Source organism: Calliphora vicina, chromosome 1 (genome assembly GCF_958450345.1).
Source record: "Calliphora vicina chromosome 1, idCalVici1.1, whole genome shotgun sequence".
In the NCBI taxonomy this organism is placed as follows: domain Eukaryota; kingdom Metazoa; phylum Arthropoda; class Insecta; order Diptera; family Calliphoridae; genus Calliphora; species Calliphora vicina.
In genome coordinates this window covers 1,474,041-1,494,352 of record NC_088780.1, presented here as the reverse complement: position 1 = coordinate 1,494,352, position 20,312 = coordinate 1,474,041, and the positions used below count along the sequence as shown (strand labels likewise).

Here is a 20,312-nt window from a genome sequence, read left to right as displayed (position 1 = left end):
GATATAGGAATTTGTACTGTACTGTACTGCTTAGTAGCGACGACGAAGGCGGTAACGTTTAACAGTTTTGTATCGGTAACCATCATCACCGAAGGTATGGGCTGCAACTGGTTCGGAAGCCTCAACTTCATAGGATTCAGTGGCAGCTGGGGCGGAGTACACAGGAGCTGGAGCGGTTTCAGCTATAGCAGAGTATACACCAACTGGAGTAGAAGCAGCATGAGGAGGCAAGTAGCTGTTGGACAATTCGCTTACATCACGACGACGACGGAGACGGTAACGTTTAACAGATTTGTAGCGGTAACCATCATTACCAAAGGAGTGAGCGGGAGCTGGTTCAGAAGCTTCAACTTCGTATGTTTCAGTGGCAGCTGGAGCAGAGTACACAGGAGCTGGGGCGGTTTCGACTGGAGCTGAGTATGCAGGTGCTTGAGCAGATGCAGATGCAGCATGAGGAGGCAAGTAACTGTTGGACAATTCGTTTACATCACGACGACGGCGGAGACGATAACGTTTAACAGATTTGTAGCGGTAGCCATCGTTATCGAAGGAATGAGCGGCAATTGGTTCAGAAGCTTCAACTTCATAGGATTCGGTAGCAGCAGGAGCAGAGTACACAGGTGCTGGAGCGGTTTCAACTGGAGCTGAATATGCAGGAGCTGGAGCAGATGCAGCATGAGGAGGCAAGTAGCTGTTGGACAATTCGCTTACATCACGACGACGACGGAGACGATAACGTTTAACAGATTTGTAGCGGTAACCATCATTACCGAAGGAATGAGCGGCAATTGGTTCAGAAGCATCAACTTCGTAGGATTCGGTAGTAGCAGGAGCAGAGTACACTGGAGCTGGAGCAGTTTCAGCAGCAGCAGAGTACACACCAACTGGAGCGGAAGCAGCATGAGGAGGCAAGTAGCTGTTGGACAATTCGTTTACATCACGACGACGACGGAGACGATAACGTTTAACAGATTTGTAGCGGTAGCCATCGTTATCGAAAGAATGTGCGGGGGCTGGTTCAGAAGCTTCAACTTCGTATGTTTCGGTGGCAGCTGGAGCAGAGTACACAGGTGCTGGAGCGGTTTCAACTGGAGCTGAGTATACAGGAGCTGGAGCAGATGCAGCATGAGGAGGCAAATAACTGTTGGACAATTCGCTTACATCACGACGACGACGGAGACGATAACGTTTAACAGATTTGTAGCGGTAGCCATCGTTATCGAAAGAATGTGCGGGGGCTGGTTCAGAAGCTTCAACTTCGTATGTTTCGGTGGCAGCTGGAGCAGAGTACACTGGAGCTGGAGCGGTTTCAACTGGAGCTGAGTATACAGGAGCAGGAGCAGAGGCAGCATGAGGTGGCAAATAGCTATTGGACAATTCACTTACATCACGACGATGACGCAAACGGAAACGTTTCACAGTTTTGTAGCGGTAGCCATCATCAGCTAATGAATGTGCGGGTTCATTTTCCAAAAAATTGGTCTCCACAGCATTGCTGGAAGCACCCGAGTACTCCTCCACGGGAGGCAAATATTCACTGGTCAGTGACTGGGCCCATGTGGTGGCCAACAAAGTGGCAGTGATGAGTAAAAATTTCTACAATAAAATACGAAAATTTAAACATTGAGTGGTAAATGCAAAAGGAGTCTTGCTGATATTGTTCTACTAATTACCATTATTTCGTTAGTTCTGATTATAAGAGTCAGAACCGAAAGTCAGAAGATCTATAGTTCTGATGATGCTACAATTGCAGTATTTATACTAGATTTCTTATTACGTTTCTATTGAAAGCATAAACGCAAGCAGATACATCCATATTATGCCAAATGCAGGTTTAGCTAGTTTTATCACATTTATCAATAAGAAGATGACAAACACTTTCATTTTTGTTTTCTTTTGAAACTTTTTCGTTTCAGTTTCAGTTTCGAGACAAATGCACACACAGATAGATGCAGCTTCTTATTATTTAATTTTGCTTTGCCGTTCCGACATTAGAGTAGCCACTCTGTCTGTGATTTTATTTAAATGTCATTACGATAATGTATTCATGTATGTACATACGTAGAATAATTAATCAAATGATCCGAAAGTTAAAAATACCGAGAAGAGACCAGTACCTACTACATACCTACAGGCTTATTTATGCATTTTGAATCCGATTTAGTTATTTTTAATATTAATATGTTAAGAGGTGTGATATTTGTTTACATTTTTAAAGCCAATAGCTTAAAAATAATCATTTGAAATTAAATTAAATCAAACCCATCAACTGATTAATAACGCACCGAATTCGGAATTGTATTGCGAGTACGTTTGTATGTATGTGTGTGTGTGTGTATGTGTATGAAGGTGTATTTTTGAATGTGTGCAATGTGTTTGACAAATGAATTGTGTTGTTTGTAGACCGGAAGACTTGTATGAAAACGATAATACATATTTAATATTAATGATTATTTTGATGATGATGAAGAGGGAGATGATTAAGAATAATATATATGAAATTGGCTTTTGGCAACAAGTCAAAGAGCAAAAGACAACGAAGAGACAAATGAAGAAGTAGCTAGATAATAACGTTCTAATATGAATCTCGTTTGAACGGTTTAAAACTGGTACAATTTACATAATTTCGATTGGTTGTTAATTTGTTAAATCGTTAAAACTTTCAAATTGTTTTCGATTAGTTAATTTATGAATGTAATAAAAAAATATAAATCGATATCGGTTCGATGAAATTAGATCAAAAAATAAATAATTTAAATCACTATCATATTCATAAACTGTATTTTCATCTATATTATGAATATCTATCTATCTATCTACATATCTGTAGATAGATAGATAGATAGAAATGTAGATAGATACATAGATAAATAGATAGATAGGCATTTAATTTGTTTGTATGTTTATTATATGTATATAATTTTGTTTAATTCATACAAATTTCATATTTCTTCATACAAACAACGGGTGTTCGTTGTTGCTTTGAATGATTAATTATGCGAATCTTTAATATTTAATTTTTGGAAGGCTGTAGTACAAATAGTGACGCATTGCTTGGGCTTAGAGTTTTAACCCTAAATAGGTTTAGATACATACATACGTACATACAAAGACACATAAGTATGTATGTAGGTACATAGATGCTCGTATATGGATTTAAATATTTAAAACTCTGTTTTAAATTCAAAACGCTAGATAGTGTTGAGTAGACAAACTTCACACATTTTTGAAGCTAAAAATGATTAATTTGATGTTTTGTTCTTCAATAATTCTATCTTTCTCAATGGTTATGAAAAGTTTATTGAACTTTTTGTTTGTTTGTTTCATAGTTTTAAATAAAAACAAAATTACTTCGTATGAGATTAATAAATTTTATTGTAGATTCTATGTAATTATTTTCAATTTGCTTATTTCGTTTATATAGTATGTGTGTGGTATTGTGATATTTTCAGAATAAGAAAATCAGTTTAAAATAGATACATACATACATATGTATGTATGTATAAAATAGATAAATTTAGAAATGAACAAAATTATTTATTTTGTTAAAAATATAAGTTATTCAAGGTTAACGAATAAAGTATTATGTTAATCAAAACTAAAAATATAAAATAAAATAAATAAAAATTTATACTCAAAGTGAAAGGTTTCTAAGAATGGAGTTTAATTCATATTCAAATTAAAATGAAAATTGAATTGACAAATAAATATCGGCAAGAAAACAAAACATTCATTTTTGATGGAGAAGAATAGTTTTATTTTTGTATTTATGTATATTTCTTATTTACCCTACCTACGCTTGCTTGACGTTGAATTGTTTTGTCTTAATACAGAGACAAAACATTTAGCGATATGTTCACAGACAAGCTTTATAATTCTTGTATCAATTGAGTGGTGTAATAGCAAAAGCTTCAATGTCCATTATTTTAGTTTCTGTAATATGTATGTAAATGAGAAAAACCTGTATCTCTGTAAACATTCTAATATGTATTATATTGTATGTTTAGTAACTCAGTATTTTGGAATTAAATGAAGATATGATGCAAGTTTCAACTAAATTCATTTTTCATTAGAAGTTTTCGGGTAAATACGATAATAAATTTGGAGATGGCTGCTTGTTTTGTGGTTAACATAATCTAAGAGCAATGTATTATGATAACATTTATGATTGTAGTCCAAATATATTATGATCATAGAATTAGGATCAAATATGGAATTTTGCAATATTGAAAGTGACAGGAAAGACTTCATTCAGGGGGAGGCTTATTCTATATACGAACAGTGCTAAATAACGAATTTTCAACATCGTTTTGATAGCCCTTGCCGAAGAACGTGTGTTGCGTAAAAAACATAGGGTTTGGGGAACAAGTTCCCTAATTTCATCAGAGCACATACCATTGTAGTATCGGTAGAACAGTGAAACACAAACAACATTGCGACAATGTTCCAGTGAGTCAATAGAGCTGGATACCCTACTGTCCTTCGCCCTGTTCCTGAATTTAAAGAATACTAGCTAACCGCCCCGGTTTCACTCGATAGGTATTTACTAATGTTAGTTCTTCAAGTTTCTCAAACAAATTTCTCTTATTAAGACCATCTCCTGAAAATTTCGAATCAAGTAAAAAATAAATCAGCCAAATCGCTCACGTGATGGCATTACATACATGGACCATTTCATTTGTTCTTAGGATCATTGTCCTGCATAAATATTTCTTGTTGACCACGTTCAACACCGAATATATCCAGACTTGGGAGTTAAGAGGCCTCCAATATGGTAATATAGTCTGTGGAACGGATAATACCATTGATACGCCGAAGTACACCGAGTTCATTGCCACGATGAGTGATCCATCCCCCAAATTTCATAGTTTGACATATGTTGCGATCTTGTACCACAACGCGTTTATCAACCCATGTCCATGTGTGTCCATCTGACACCATCCGATTAATCTTGGTTTCATCAGACCAAGTAACTTGTTTCCAATAGTCAATGGTGAAGTTTTAGTACGATTTAGCGAATTTTAATCGAGCCCTACGATGCCTTTGACTTAAATATGTTTTTTTATAATCGCTCTTGCTTTATGTCTGTTTTCTTTAACACATCTTCCAATTGTTTTGTCACTGACGTTGATTCCATGGGCCTCACTAAGCACTTTATTAGTTTCCACTGCAGTGTTTGTGGCTCCTGAAACGATAAAGCTCCTTGCTATGCTAGCATTAGCAGAAGATGGCTTCGATGGACGACCACCACAATATCGTGCGACTGATAAATTAGTTTTTTTTTTATTATTTTATTGATAAGTCCGATAGAAACTTTGTTTTTTTGGCAATTAATCGGCACGAATCGTCATTTTGTATATCTTCTAGGATGTTTTCCTTCAAAACTGAATTTATAGCTTTGTCCATTATAAAGTAACAGAAGATTTATTGAAGTGCTTTATTTTGTGTGTTTTTTTTTAATAAAGAAATTAAAGGATTATTATTTACTTAATTTTCTTGTTGTAATATCAGAATTTAATTTAATTTTTCACAAAATCTATTGGCGGACAACACTGTTCACATGTAACTTCATTAAGATGAGATTCAAACGTCTAAAAGTTCCGTTAGTTTCAGAATGAGTTACCAGACAATAGTAAATAGAGTGCTTAACAATTAACCCTTTCAACGCAAAAGTTTTTGAGAATCTGAGTGCACTTTGTCAAGTATTTAGATCTATTTTAAACATATATAAAAAGAAAAAATAAAAAATTTAAGTAGATTACAGAAAATGCCTTGGGACAAATGTGTCCCAATATGCATTAAGGGTCGACTATCTCTGAACTGAGAAATTAGTGTCAGGAGTAATATATACATTTTCAAAATGAAATAAAACATTAATTTTAATTAGATAAATATGTTTTATTGCATATTTTATGCATGAAAGCATGATGCATGATATGATCTTAGCACATTGCAGACATCGTTTACCTGTAGTTTTTTTCCATTACCCTTTTATTGATATGGCTGTTGATGGTAAGGGGTACTAAAACTTGTTTAAATTCAAGAGAAGTTAATAATTTCGACTCATTGTACAGAAATGTAAATTTTTTCATAGTTCCTCAAATCGTGAAAGAGTCATAGCAGAAGCTATACATGGCACCCCCATATCTGGTTCAGTGGTCCAGTAGCTTCGGAATATTCTAGTAGTTTTATAGGACATTCCTGAGTGTTTGGCCACAGTCAGTTATACATATATGTAACTGTATTTAACACCTCAGAATTCAAATGTTGCAGGATTGTTTGTTGAACAAATGTAAATGGTAATACATGAACACATTGAGGAATGACTTTAAGAACATAGAGACCAATATCGAATTGTTGTATTCTATTACTGAGCAACAATTATACTTAAAAAAATCAGTATACAAAACTACAGTGTTCTTTCTATAGGTGCTACGAAAAGAAGCTTAACGAATTTAAGAGAGACAAGTTTCATAATGGTAAAAAGAATACCGTGAAATAACTCCCAAATGAAATAGCTCCTTATGAAACTACTCCTAACGCATAGGGATTTATTTCATAATTTTTTGTTGGGAGTTATTTCATAATGAAATAACTCCCATTGACATTTTTGTTGGGTTTTATTTAATTTTATTTTGGGAATTAGGAGTTATTTCACTGTATTGGGATTTATTTAATTTTTGTTGTGTTCTACTTTGGGTCATTTCTTCGCTTACTAAAATTTGTTTGCAAAGATGTTCTCCTTTGAAGTGTATTAAAAGCCGGTTTCGCATACTATTAAACTTTTTGCATTGCAAAGGGCGCAAAGGTTTTCTCCTCTGGGGTGTATCGAAAACCGACTTTGCTCAGAAAAGATTATTTTTGCATTTTCGGCCTTTTTTAGGTCGCAACGATTTCTTACTTTGGTTCGAAATGAAAACGGCTTTCAGAAATATTAGAAAACCCTTCTGCAATGAAAGAAATCTTTTCTGAGCGAAGCCAGTTTTTGATACACCCCAGAGCCGTAATGCAAAAAATGTATGGTGAGCGAAGAATAATTCCACTATTTTAGTTCTTTACATAAATGAATTGCTTCGGATTGCGAATTATTTCATTTCTATTGGGATTGCATTAGGCGTCATTTCGCTTTTTTTGGGACTAATATTTTAAAAATTATGAAACCGCCCATTATTGGGGGTAATTTAATTTTACCATTTGGTAATTTAATTTTAACCGGCTAGGCTGCCTTTAGGCGGGTATGTTAAATGTATACAATGCAGCTTTATTTGGTTGTTTTTCCCGTTATAACGGTAAATATGTATAAAGAGACAAACAATTTAGTTATTGTGATAAACAATAACGTGCACTTGTGTTTTGTTTGTTTTTATTCCAACGTATTTCTATTTTTTCAAACAATAACCTGGTATAATATTTTACCTCGACTTTTCAAGTTTGGAATGGATATAATTTTGATTATTAAACACCTGAAATAATAATATGAATTCGATCTGGCAATCGATAAAATATTGTATAATTTGGTAAAAATAATTTTTTTTAATTGTAGGCAATGTTGTTTTATAAAAAAATAATTAAAATTTTATTTTATTTTAATGGTAATTTAAAAGTTACAAAAATCATTTTCTGGAGCAAAGTTATTATTACAAAAACTTATTATTACAAAAAAGCTTAAATTTAGAAGAATTTTTTTTTTTACTTTTTTAAAACAAATTGTACTGATATCGTGATTATCATTTGCTGCACAGTGGTGTAGAGACGTTTTATTTTGGACAAATTAAAACGGTCAAAGCTACCAGATAGGTTTATGAAACTACTATATTATTTTTCTTTTTATTTACTAAAAATATAGCAGATATTTCTGTAAGAATATCACAAATAGTTTTTAATAATGGGCGAGTTTGTGAGGATTAACACGAGTTTTCGTTAACTGTTGAGTTTTAAAACTTTTTTTGTCAATCAACCCACCCAACTACTACTTTGTGGCGATTTGCTCACCAACGGTTCTATAGGGTTTTAATCATCTGCTTCTTCCCACATCATTTTTGCAATAAATTGTTTATTTATAATATTAAACTAAAATAATATGAAATGGATAGATAGATAGATAAATAAATAAAATAAAAAATTATGAAAAAGTTATTATAATAAGTATGGGTGTGTGTGTTTATGTGGATGTAGTAATTTGCATAAATGCAAATTTTCAAGAATTTCTTGAAAACATTCGAAAATCTATTTTGCAATTTTAAAATAGAAACAAACTAACGCGTGGCCAGACAATCTCTATTCTATTAATTTAATGTTAATGAATGATTTATATTAAAAATGCCATATGGAATGGCGGTGGTCTCTTATTAATTGAGAAATAATACGTTGGAATACTGCAAAGTGTTAAAGTTTGTTGTTGCCAACCCACCAGCCAACTAAAGAGCAGACCCATAAATCGGCCAACTGTTTTAATCAAATCTTGTCTAAAAACCCATAATTAAAATCAAAACGAAAAATTATGTTATTTATTTTTTTTTTGTTTTTTTGCTAATTTGACACGTTTTATTATAATTGTATACATATTAATATGACTTAATTTTTTTATATAATTTTTTGTTGAATTTATTAAAAGCGATTTTTTTATAGCCAAAACAAAACAGAAAATAAGTCTCGAAAATCATTTCTACGAGTATTTAATTGAATTATCTAAATGAGAATAAAATAACTGTTTAATGCAAATTAATAAAATTCTAATTACTTCTTTGCTGCCTTTTTTTTACCTAAATAATTATTTTATTTCTATTCCAAAAACATATGTATATACATACAGTCAGCGTCTAAAGAAAGTGTACAACTTGTTTTTACATTTAAAACATTTTATTTACATATTAAAAAACTATTTGTTCTCCAGTTCTAGTATATTTAACAAAACATTTAATTGTTCTCTTGCAATATATAAACAAAAAACTAAACTAGTTCAACTGCAACAAAAACAGTAACAACAAAACCAAAAATACTCAATTTTTAACGCGTCAAAAGAAAGTGTACAGTTTAGGAAAATTAGAAGAAAAAACGTGTTTAGTATTTTATTTGACATCTTTTGGTTTTTAAAACAGTTTCAAGCATCCTTGGCATTGTTTCTACCAATTTTGATGTCACCGATGTTGGGATGTTGAACCACTCTTCCTGCAGGATTTCGTATAGAGAGTCATTGCTGGTAATATTTCATTTTCTGATCTGTCTGTCCAAATGCTACAACAGATGTTCAATGGGATTAATGTTCGGTAACTGTGGGGGTTGTTCCAGTTGTTTCGGTGTATGATACAACAACCATTCTTTAACAAGTTAAGAAGTATGCTTCGGATAGTTGTCCTGTTGGAAAATCCAGGTTCGGTCTAGATTTAATTTTCTAATGATGGGTTCCATATTTTCTATAAGAATGTTTAGGTAATCGGTTTTGCTCATCAAACTATCAATAAATATGAGTTTTCCCATGCCAGTTGCCGCCATACACCTGCACACCATCACCTAACCACCACCATGCTTTACGGTGGATAGTACATTTTTTGGTCGAACTCTTGATTATTGCTTCTCCAAATTTTACTCCTTTTTTTACTTCCGAAAATCTCAAACTTGCTTTCGTCCGTAAACAGCACATTATTCCAAAACAATTTTCTTGGTTTTTATACCTGTTTGCGAATTCTCGAAGTCGCTCTTTATTTCGTTTGGAAATGTGGGGTTATTCTCTCGGAACTCCACCATATAGAGCATTTGGGTGTAGCGCTCGGCGAACCGTACTGTTACTAACTCTCACTCCAGACGAATCTGTTAATTCTTCGCATAATTTTACTGCACTTACTGTGAATACTTTCCTCACTGCTCTCACAATCGATCGTATTTCAAGGTTGTTAAGGCGTTTTGGTGTTCCGGCACGTTGCTGATCTTCTAAAATTCAAAATTTTTTTGTTTGTCTATATTTTTTTTTACAGTATTATGTCTTCTTCCTATTATAGAGGAGATTTCACGTGACGATTTGCCTTCATTTTTAAATTTTATGACTTACTTTCTTGTTTCAATTGCAGTTTATTTTCCCATTTTGGTTTTAAAGTTCTCGCGATCAAACAAGAAAAGCTACTATCTTAAAATCTCATGAGACTAGCAGCAAGATCCACAAAAAATTATAATCTAGGCAAAAATAAAGAATAACAATATATTTTTTTATGTAGCTAGAAAAATCTTATTGCAATTCTAAATGTGTACACTTTTTTCTGACGCGTTAAAAATGGAGTATTTTTGGTTTTGTTGTTGCTGTTTTTGTTGCAGTTTAGTTTTTTGTTTATATATTGTAAGAGAACAATTAAGTGTTTTGTTAAATATACTAGAACTGGAAAAAAAATTGTTTTTTAATATGTAAATAAAACGTTTTATTAGTAAAAACAAGTTGTACACTTTCTTTTGACGCTGACTGTACATATTTCAAGGTATTATTATTATTAATATTATTGTTTTAATTACTATTACTTGGTTAATTATATATTTTTTTCTTATTTAAATTAAGGTAAAAACAATGTTTAAATTATAAATACATAGTTTTTTTTTTTTTTTTAAATGAACACTTTTCATATGCAAATTAAATAAAAATTCCAAACTAAATGAAATAATTTAAAATCTATAAAATAATAATAAAAAAATAATACGTATTTTTGACGCCAGTTGTTTTAAATTTATTCACTTATTCACATGTGGGTTTTTTTAATTGTAATCATCATTTTAAAAAGTTCTTATTTCATCAAACACTTAAATATCGGAAGTGTTTTTAAGATTCATTTAAATATGAATGAATCCTATCCTCAATCGTGTTGGATCTGCTTCAATAATCATTTGATAAAAAAAAGAAACAGACAAGTAATAACAACAGCCACTTGAAAATTAAGACAGATTTGTTGTTAAACATTCAATCAAATAAACAAACAAATAACACTGCTTTATACGGTTGAGCCGAATCATATACACCCTTCACTTTTGAAAGTTATTTGAATTTAAATGAAATATGTATGCAAGTGTTAGTAGACTTTTTCGAACATCTCAGCCATTTATGGAACGATATGACCAATTTGATCTTTTGTCATTCATATATTTGTATGTATATACATATGGATATGAATATGTGGTATTAGCAAACCAAAGGACAAACTAATATTTATGTATATGAAGGGTATAAATAAAGCCATATAATACAAATAAAATCATTCAAATACTTATAAGTCAAAAACTTGAATTTTGCATAGTTATATTTTAATTGTTTAAAAAAAAAAAAAAAAAATAATTTAACAAAAGCTCCAATTTTTGTTGATCAACATTAATAATAGATGTTTTTATTGTCAGATTTGAAGCGTCAATCAATAAAAATTGATTAAATTAACAATTAACAAACAATAATGATTAAAACTCAATGTGCGGACAAAATCTACACGCATTATTCGAAAATGTCATGGAGGGACTTTTGTTTTCATATTTTATTAAACTAATTAACATATGTATGTATCTCCACATTATTTATGAATGTGTGAAATTATGCATACAAAATTTAACTGAACTGACAATTGCAATTAATCTTCAAATTTATTTCTCAAAATTACAGGCGTAACATCAAGATAACATAATCCATAGTAGAAAAATAGAAGGTAGTTTCATTCTCTCTGACATGCTTAAGGATTTTGACGTTTTCGTTAAAATAGTAATACCTTATTAATTAAAAATTTTCCCATATATTCTTTGAAGTTTGTGAAAAAATTAATATTAAAAAAAATATGAAAAATATTTACTATCAAATTGGGATCAAAGGTAAGATTTTCATTTTCAAATATTTCAAAGCTAATTTGTGAACATTATTTTAAGATTTAACAAACATGAGTTGCATTTTCCCCAACTGCGAAAATACCAAATATTTTTGCAAAAATTCAAATGTAAATTTTTTTAAAGTCCCTACATTACCTAACAAACGACAACAGTGGCTGGATGTATGTAAAACTTGTCAGAGGGTGGATTATACAAACCAAACACCAGTTTTTTAAGCGTTTTGGAACGTTTAAATTAATTTTTTTTTTTTAAAATTTAATGAAAATTCTTTGTCAGGTAGCCCAAATTATATAGCGAATGTTAGGAATTGAATCATTAACTTCCAACACAACATACTTAATACATTTTTATTTAAATACTAAATAATAAATTACACATTTTTTGTAAAAAATGTCTCTAAAATAAAAATCATTTTTAGGAATGTGGCAACGCTTTTTATAATGCTCACAAAATAAGGAAACTTCAAAAAACCTTATTTGAAAAAAAAAAATTTGATTGAAACTACCTTCTATATTTTTATCATGACATAATCTATCTATATAGTATGTATGTAAATAAAAATCAAATGTCGTTCGTAGGTAATTGCATCAGGCCATAGTACAACTTATGTTTTTACGGAATCAAAAATTGCCCACGGCCACTTTTACGCCCTTTTTTTCGATTTATCTAAAATCGGAAAACGGCTACACCGATTTGGCTAAGTTTTGGTATAAATGTTCGTACAAGTTATCCAATTAAGGTTTTTACTGAAGGAAAAATTGACCACGCCTAGACCGATTTGAAAATTTTTTTTTTTTAATGTTCGCAATAGTCCGCAAAAGTTTTTACAGAAATAAAAATTGTCCATGTCCACTAATACGCCCACTTATTAAATACATCTGCAAATATATGACATGGCTGTGATTGGAGTTATTGTGGAAAATGAAGTCACTCCATTTCAAACTGGCCGCTATGTTAGTAGCAACAAAGCAATTTGCCATTCATGAAAGATATCCAACTGTTGTTCATTTAGCAGCACATCAAGAAATTGGTCAAAGAGTGTACTTTACTGAGGAGAATGTATTACAATGAGTTGACCGACCGCCATCTACAACATTGACACCAGTTTTTTTGAAATGTGCCGGAATGATAAATTTGACCGAAATCTGATGTGCTCCGAAATGCCAAGATATTATACTTGGAATGATGTTGTCGTCAACTTTTTGAACTCGCTGGAATTATCCGGATTACCGACATGTCGGTCGGAGCCATTGGCCATTGTCGCGACATGCCATTCGATTTTAAACGCTTGCAGTTTACGTTACGGCTTGCATTCGCAATTCTATGTCGCCTGTTCCCGTGTCGGAACACCATCAGCATTATTTGTTTACGCGCCAGAGCATTGCAATGAACGAAATTATGATATCACAGCAAACCAATCGGAATTGGTTTTTTAATTGGTTAACTGAACATCGATCTTTCAATCAAAATGTAAATAGAACACCATAAGCACAGGGTAGAACCAAAGAATATAAATAATAATGATTTATATTCTTTGGTAGAACTGGAGGCGTAACTGAGATAAACCTGTGTTTTACACGCTTGAACGTGAAATTCTTTTATTATTAACTGCTTTATTAAAATATATGTAGCAAATAAAATTCCTTATTCGCTGTCACAAAAAAATTAATTTAGAGGATGCAAACACATTTTTTATATAAGGTGATTCCCTTAATTTTAGAAATCGAATTAAAAGAATGTATTTCAGTGTTATCTACATTCTAAATTCGCTAATAACTTGGCCAATAAGCGTTTAATCAAGAAAAGGAGCTCGATCTGTGATCACTCATATTTCTGAACAAAAATCGATTTTTTATATAAAAACTCAGAATATTTAAATTCGCTAATAACTTGGCCAATAAGCGTTTAAACAAGAAAAGGAGCTCGATCTGAGATCACTCATATTACTGACCAAAAATCGATTTTTTATATAAAAACTCAAAATATCTAAAATCGCTAATAACTTGGCCAATAAGCGTTTAATCAAGAAAAGGAGCTCGATCTGAGATCACTCATATTACTGACCAAAAATCGATTTTTTATATAAAAACTCAAAATATCTAAAATCGCTAATAACTTGGCCAATAAGCGTTTAATCAAGAAAAGGAGCTCGATCTGTGATCACTCATATTTCTGACAAAAAATCGATTTTTTTATATAAAAACTCAAAATATCATCTAAATTCGAAAATAACTTGGACAATCAATAAGCGTTTAATGAAGAAAAAGAGATCGATCTGTGATCACTCATATTTATGAAAAAAAAAATCGATTTTTTATAAAAGCGAATGTTGTAGCATGCTTAAGCATATTTTTAGTCAAATACTAAAATTGATTTTCCCCATATAGTATATGCGATTATTTTAAACACCAGTGTTGATTTGTAACTTTACTATAAGCAACTAAAGTTATGCTATAAATTTAAATAACTACACTTGTGTACATATATTTAAACTTACCGATACAAATGTAACGATGATCATGTCAGATGTGCTGCCTATATTGGGGCATTAATTAAACATAATAAATGTGTATGTATGTAAATATATGTATGAATAAAAACAAAAATTGTAATAAATTTTATTCTATTATTTGATATTGAAGTTTATGTGGTTGTTCTTATTCTTGTTAGTTGTTACTGCTGTTATTAAACATTTTATTTTAACCCACATTCAATTTAATATGGAGTACTACCTACATACGTTTTATTAAATATAGAGTAAATTGTTTTTGCGATAAACTTTTTTTTTTTTTAGTTTTTCCCTGAATTTTTTTAATTACTTAAATAAATTCCATTACATTATTCGAAGCATATTTTATGTACATACATACATATGTACATATGACGGTTTTTTATTTTTTGTATATTAAATGTGAAGGACTCTGTGAACATTTACATATAAAATAAATAAATATAGAGATAGTGTGTGTGCATTCAGACCCAGCGGGAAAAATCTAGATTTTCACTTTGTAGGCCTTCTAAAGCACCTCTTTACACATTCTAAAAAATGCGATACTCATCTTACTCTGTCTTCTCACAGAAGCTATTCTACAACAGATTTGCTTCCCCTTCTAAAAAATGTCATCACAAACAGTTAAAATTGCATTACAAAATAAGCTCTAAGAAAACTTTATTTAGAATTCAATCATGATTGGTTTTAAAATTACAGTAAGGTTTGACTTACCTGCCTTTCACTTAAGAGCATTTTGCATATAAGTGAACAAATGCATATAAGAAGACAAAATTACTGTATTCCTATACATATGTGGTCTCTCTTAGTGAAACTTATTTTGCTCTCTTTATTATAAACCATACATAACATGAAACAAAATGAAGGAACAAAATCATTTGATGTAGTGAAGTTAATGTAAAGTAGTTTTTCTTTTTATATATTAAAAATGTAAGAAAGCATAGTCGGTCAAGCCCGACCATATGATATATGGGAGCTATGCGTAATTATTGACCGATCATTATAAAATTTGGTGACATGACTTTTATATGTATATAACACTACTTGTATTGAATTTCATTTGAATGCAACAATTTTTAAAGAGATTTATGCTCGGAAGTGGCCCTTATATGGGAGCTATGACTAACTATGGACTGATAGTCACAAAATTTGGTGGCATGATTTACATACAGTGAGCCTCAAAATTGAGTAAATACCACAAATTATTTGATTTTTTTTAAGATAATGGAAATTCTAAAATTTATCCATCGATTCAAATTTAAACGTTTCAGTTTGTTGGAGATTGGGCTGAATAATAGATTCGGCTCTGAAAAATAAAGATTTAAGTCAGCCTACAATGATTTTCAAGATCTTAAAAAAATCAAAAAATTCTCTGGTGTTTACTCACTTTTGAGGCTTGTTAAATTATGAATCGCCCGGTATTAAATTTGGTAGTGCGAGTTCAGCTTATAAAAAACTTATTTGTATTGTATTTGGTTTCGATATCTATATAATTAAGATGTTTATGAGAGCTTAAATATTTTCAGAGAGGGCAGTTGTATGGGGGCTAGGAGAAATAATCGACTGATTCTAACCAAATTCAATAGGCTCTGTCCTTTGGGTAATCGTCTCAGAAAGTGATGCTGAGCAGATTGCTATACTTTATGGGACAATATTTTTACACATTACAAACATCAGCACCAACCAATATACCCTCCCCAAAATGGTGTTGTAGGGTATAACTACACACGTGATACTATAGATAGTCCATTTTTTAATTTTTGAGCTGGATTCATTAAGAATATTTTCTCTAACAACTCTTTAAGAGGCTTGCTTCATACACATACCTTCAATTTAGGATTTAATATGCAGGCCCTGTAATAGAAGTTAATTGGTTCCCAATCACTCGCAGTGTAAAATTTAAACGATTTTGCAATGCGGCTGGGTGTCCTTGTGTCTGCAAAATAAGGCCTTAAGGAAGGCGTCCTGGGTAGCCTAACATACGGACATAAGTATGTACACAGTTATTCAACAAGAGTATTGTTATTAGGATTGCTACATCTTAAATTTTGTATGAATTTATCAAGAGTTATTTAATTGATTCAATTTCTGAATAATCCACATATCGTTTTTTAAAATTTTTCTATATTGGCTACATTTCGAATTATAATCGAGTATAATACTCTAGAAGTTTACCATGTTTAACATGCAAATTTGTCATTTCTTCCAAATGAGGAAAATGAAAATTAATTTTTCTTTTTTTATATCGTTCACGGACATAATGCACAAATCTGAAAATCTTCATAAAATTGTATGTTGCCTCACTAACGTCAGAAAAGGTCCATTTTCCACATCAACCACTTTCGTATGGGCTCTCCTAACTTACATACATTCACAAATATTTGTATGTATGCACTTAATTAAATTTGATTTGCATAAAAATAATTTCAAATTGATTGTTTATTTAACAAATAAAATTACACAAGGAGTGCAACAACAAAAATATCACCGACATGGGAGAAAAAAACCCATAAACATCCATGAAGGCATAACTATGCAAACATACACGCGTACATTTAAAATATTTTTTTACTATTGTGGGGGCATTTCATAATAAGAAAAAATATAATTTTTAGTACTTGAATTCGTAACAATTTCGGAAACATATCATTTTCTCAGGCTCATATATTGAAAACCGTTCGGAATTTCGATTTACTCTCTGAGGCAAAGTTGTAGAACAACAATTGTGAACATATGTAATGTAAGGTGACAGGGTCGTCATGTAATATAAATTGAAATATTAAATCTTGTTTTGTAACCGGCAGTGTTTGCCGTTGGTTACGCTAATTCTTTTGCCGATCTTACCCTGATAAAGGCAAAAGGAGATTTTGAAATAAAATTCAAGGCAATGTAGTTTCCGATTTGAGTCTTAGTCTTAATCTGATTTATTCAAGGCCTCTTTTTATACATAAATTTTGAATACATTCTAACTTATTCTAGTTTACAGGTTTGCTTTACTTACTCCTATTCTATACATGTACTTACATGTACAACTTTTCAGTCGCAGCGGGAAGAGCTTATTGGTCATATCAGTCTTCAATTGGGGTTGAGTAACTTTTTGTATTTCAGTCAAACTCCAATATTGATTATATTGCATAATTATTTTGTGTGTGGCTCGTGCTGTATGTGTTGTTTGATCACATTGCAGCATTGTGTAATGAAAGAGCACAACACTACACATATAAAATCAAAAAAATTTAATCTTGAAGATCAAAATCGCAAAAAACTTTAAAAACTTCGATTTTTTGTTTACTTTTTCCCCTGTTCAGGTCCATAGGTAGCAACCGTTCAAAAATCAAGGAAACAATCAACTACAAAAATGTACCTAAGATCTCAAATTTATATGTTTATATTTCCATGACTTAAAAAATTACACACAGTGTAATTATTGAAGAGTATTTTATTATACCCTTCACCTTCGTGAGAAGGGTATACAATAAGTTTGTCATTCCGTTTATAATTTCCGACCCTATAAAGTATATATATTCTGGATCCTTATAGATAGCGTTCGTCTGTCTGTCTGTATGTTGAAATCAACTTTCCTAATAACTCACATACACGATTCATACATTGCCTTTAAAATCGAGAAAATCGGTCCACAAATGGCTGAGATATAAGGAAAAAACCAGGACAATCTAGATTTTTGACCTATTTTTTACCTATATCTGGATTACTAAGTCATTAATGTAGACAATATGGATATCTAATAATATATATTTCAAAGACCTTTGCACAACGTATATAAATAAGACCATAGTAAGTTGGACCTACAATGGGTCAAAATCGGAAAAAATATTTTTTAACACGATTTTTTTTTTGACCAAAAAGTTTTTTAAGCTAAATATTAAATTTTTTTTTTTAATTTAAAAAAAAAACAATTCGGAAAAAATTTTTTTCCAAAAAAATTAAAAAAAACAACTTTGGAAAAAAAAATTTTGTTTACCTAAAAATATTTAAAATTTTTATTTTGAAGTATAATTTGGTGAAGGGTATAAAAGATTCGGCACAGCCGAATATAGCTCTCTTACTTGTTTCAAATAAATTTATTTCAATTGGTATAAGCAATTTTTCAACCATCGGTAATTTCAGGAATGTTGCAATATAATATGAAAGAATAGTGAGATTCGTTAGGAAAACATTGTAACTTGTAGAAATATAGAGTGTTAGAAAGCAAGTGGGAAGGATACGAAATTCCTGTTTATGTTATATGTATATTACAGTTTAAAAAATATTTCAGTTAAAATTTTAAAAGTTCCTTTTTTTACCTTGACTTTATTTTGTTTTGCGCAAATACACAAAATTACTGTAAACAATTGTATTAGTATTACAGGTGGGTGTAAAGTATACCGATCTGTCTGGCTGGCAAAATTTTGATATAAACTTAATTGATTCAATAACATTTCCAATTTTTATGTATTTTCTCCCGTTAAATGTTTCTCCCGTTTGTCAGTTTTTCGAAAAAAAATAATTTTAAACGAGTTTTTGTCGAAATTTGTTTGTTATATATTTTTTTTAATGACATCGAAATCGTTGGATAAGATAAATTTAAAAAAACATTAAAAAAAACATAAAAAAAAATTGAATAAAAAATCATCTAAACCTCAAGAACATTTTCTTGGAAAAACAGCGGTCGCCATCGTTTTAAGCATACAATTCCACCTTGGAAAGCTATTATTTAGAAAAAATTAAATCAGCATACTTTTTTTATTAGCCACTAAAAAACCTTTCTTTTAAAGTTGAGAAAAAGTAAAAAAATTTAAATTTGGGCGCCATGAAAATGACTTTTTTGATTTCCTCATGCCAAAAGCTATAGAAAAATCGATGGCACAATATCGATTGCTAAATCGACCCATCCATCTAATGTCTATATCGATTTACAAATTTCTTATTAGTAATTTTTGATGCTAGTTCTTATCAAATATAGCAAATAGCTAATTTTTAAGTGAACCACTGTGCAATGTTTGGTAGTTGTTGCTGCCTTTCAATAAAATACATTTATGAAATAATAATGTATTTTCTGACACAAATAGACATTTCTATGTAATTTTTCGAAAATAACTCTCAGTTACAGTGTGACTATTTGTGGAACATCCTCATTCATGCAATCGTGAACACTTTTGTATGTGTTCAGTTCAGGAATAAGTACGTTTATATTGTTTTATTTATAGATACATAAAAACTTTCGTAAATGTATTAGTAGATACATAAATATATGTATATATTTGTTTGCATCCTTGTTGCTGTTGTATGTTGCGTATACGAATAAAAGTTAAAATGTTTCGTTGTTGTTTTCCAGATTTAAATAAACATTTGCTTTTTGTTGTATTAAATATACTCGTATGTAATTTTAATAAATTAAATTGTGTTTTTCACGTTGTTGTGCTACTTAAATACTTAAATACGTAAAACTTTAATTATAATACTTTTTAATTATTTTTTTTCTGTTCTTTCAATTCTTAATTTAAATCGCGTTTTAATTGTTAATGTGTTCTTCTCTAAAGCTACGATCACGATGTTAAATGTTTGAACAATGTGAACATATCTTAACCCTTTAAGGATTTAAACTGGGTGAAAATATGTATGTATATGGATAATAAATACAAATTGAGAAATTTGGAAAAGCCAACACTTTTCAAGTAGAACTATACACTCAAAGGGGTTAAATGCTATTAAATTGTATATATGTATGACATTGTATGTACATTCTAACGTTCATAGGGTACATTAGGGTGGTCATTAGTTTGCACTTTTTCTAAATTTGTGCAATTGTTCTCCGTATTCAATTTGAGTAAAATCGGATAAAGTTTAGAGGCTGCACATTTTTTTACTTTTTTATTAGTTTTGCTGTCTGGACAGTTTTCAAAATCTTTGAAAACGGTTTTTGGTATGTCCTCACATCCACTAGGTCGCATTTCAAGTTCTG

General features: G+C 30.9%; 1 protein-coding gene across 1 annotated transcript; it reads right to left on the bottom strand.

Annotated features, from left to right (window-relative positions):
- On the bottom strand, window positions 1–1,714 carry LOC135949152 (uncharacterized). Its single transcript, XM_065498617.1, has 3 exons — window positions 1,674–1,714; window positions 211–1,596; window positions 1–174 (listed from the first exon to the last, which is right to left on the bottom strand). The coding sequence occupies exons 1-3, from the start codon at window positions 1,674–1,676 to the stop codon at window positions 31–33; spliced, it is 1,533 nt and encodes a 510-aa protein (XP_065354689.1). The 5' UTR covers window positions 1,677–1,714; the 3' UTR covers window positions 1–30.
- Window positions 1,715–20,312: the final 18,598 nt, after the last annotated feature.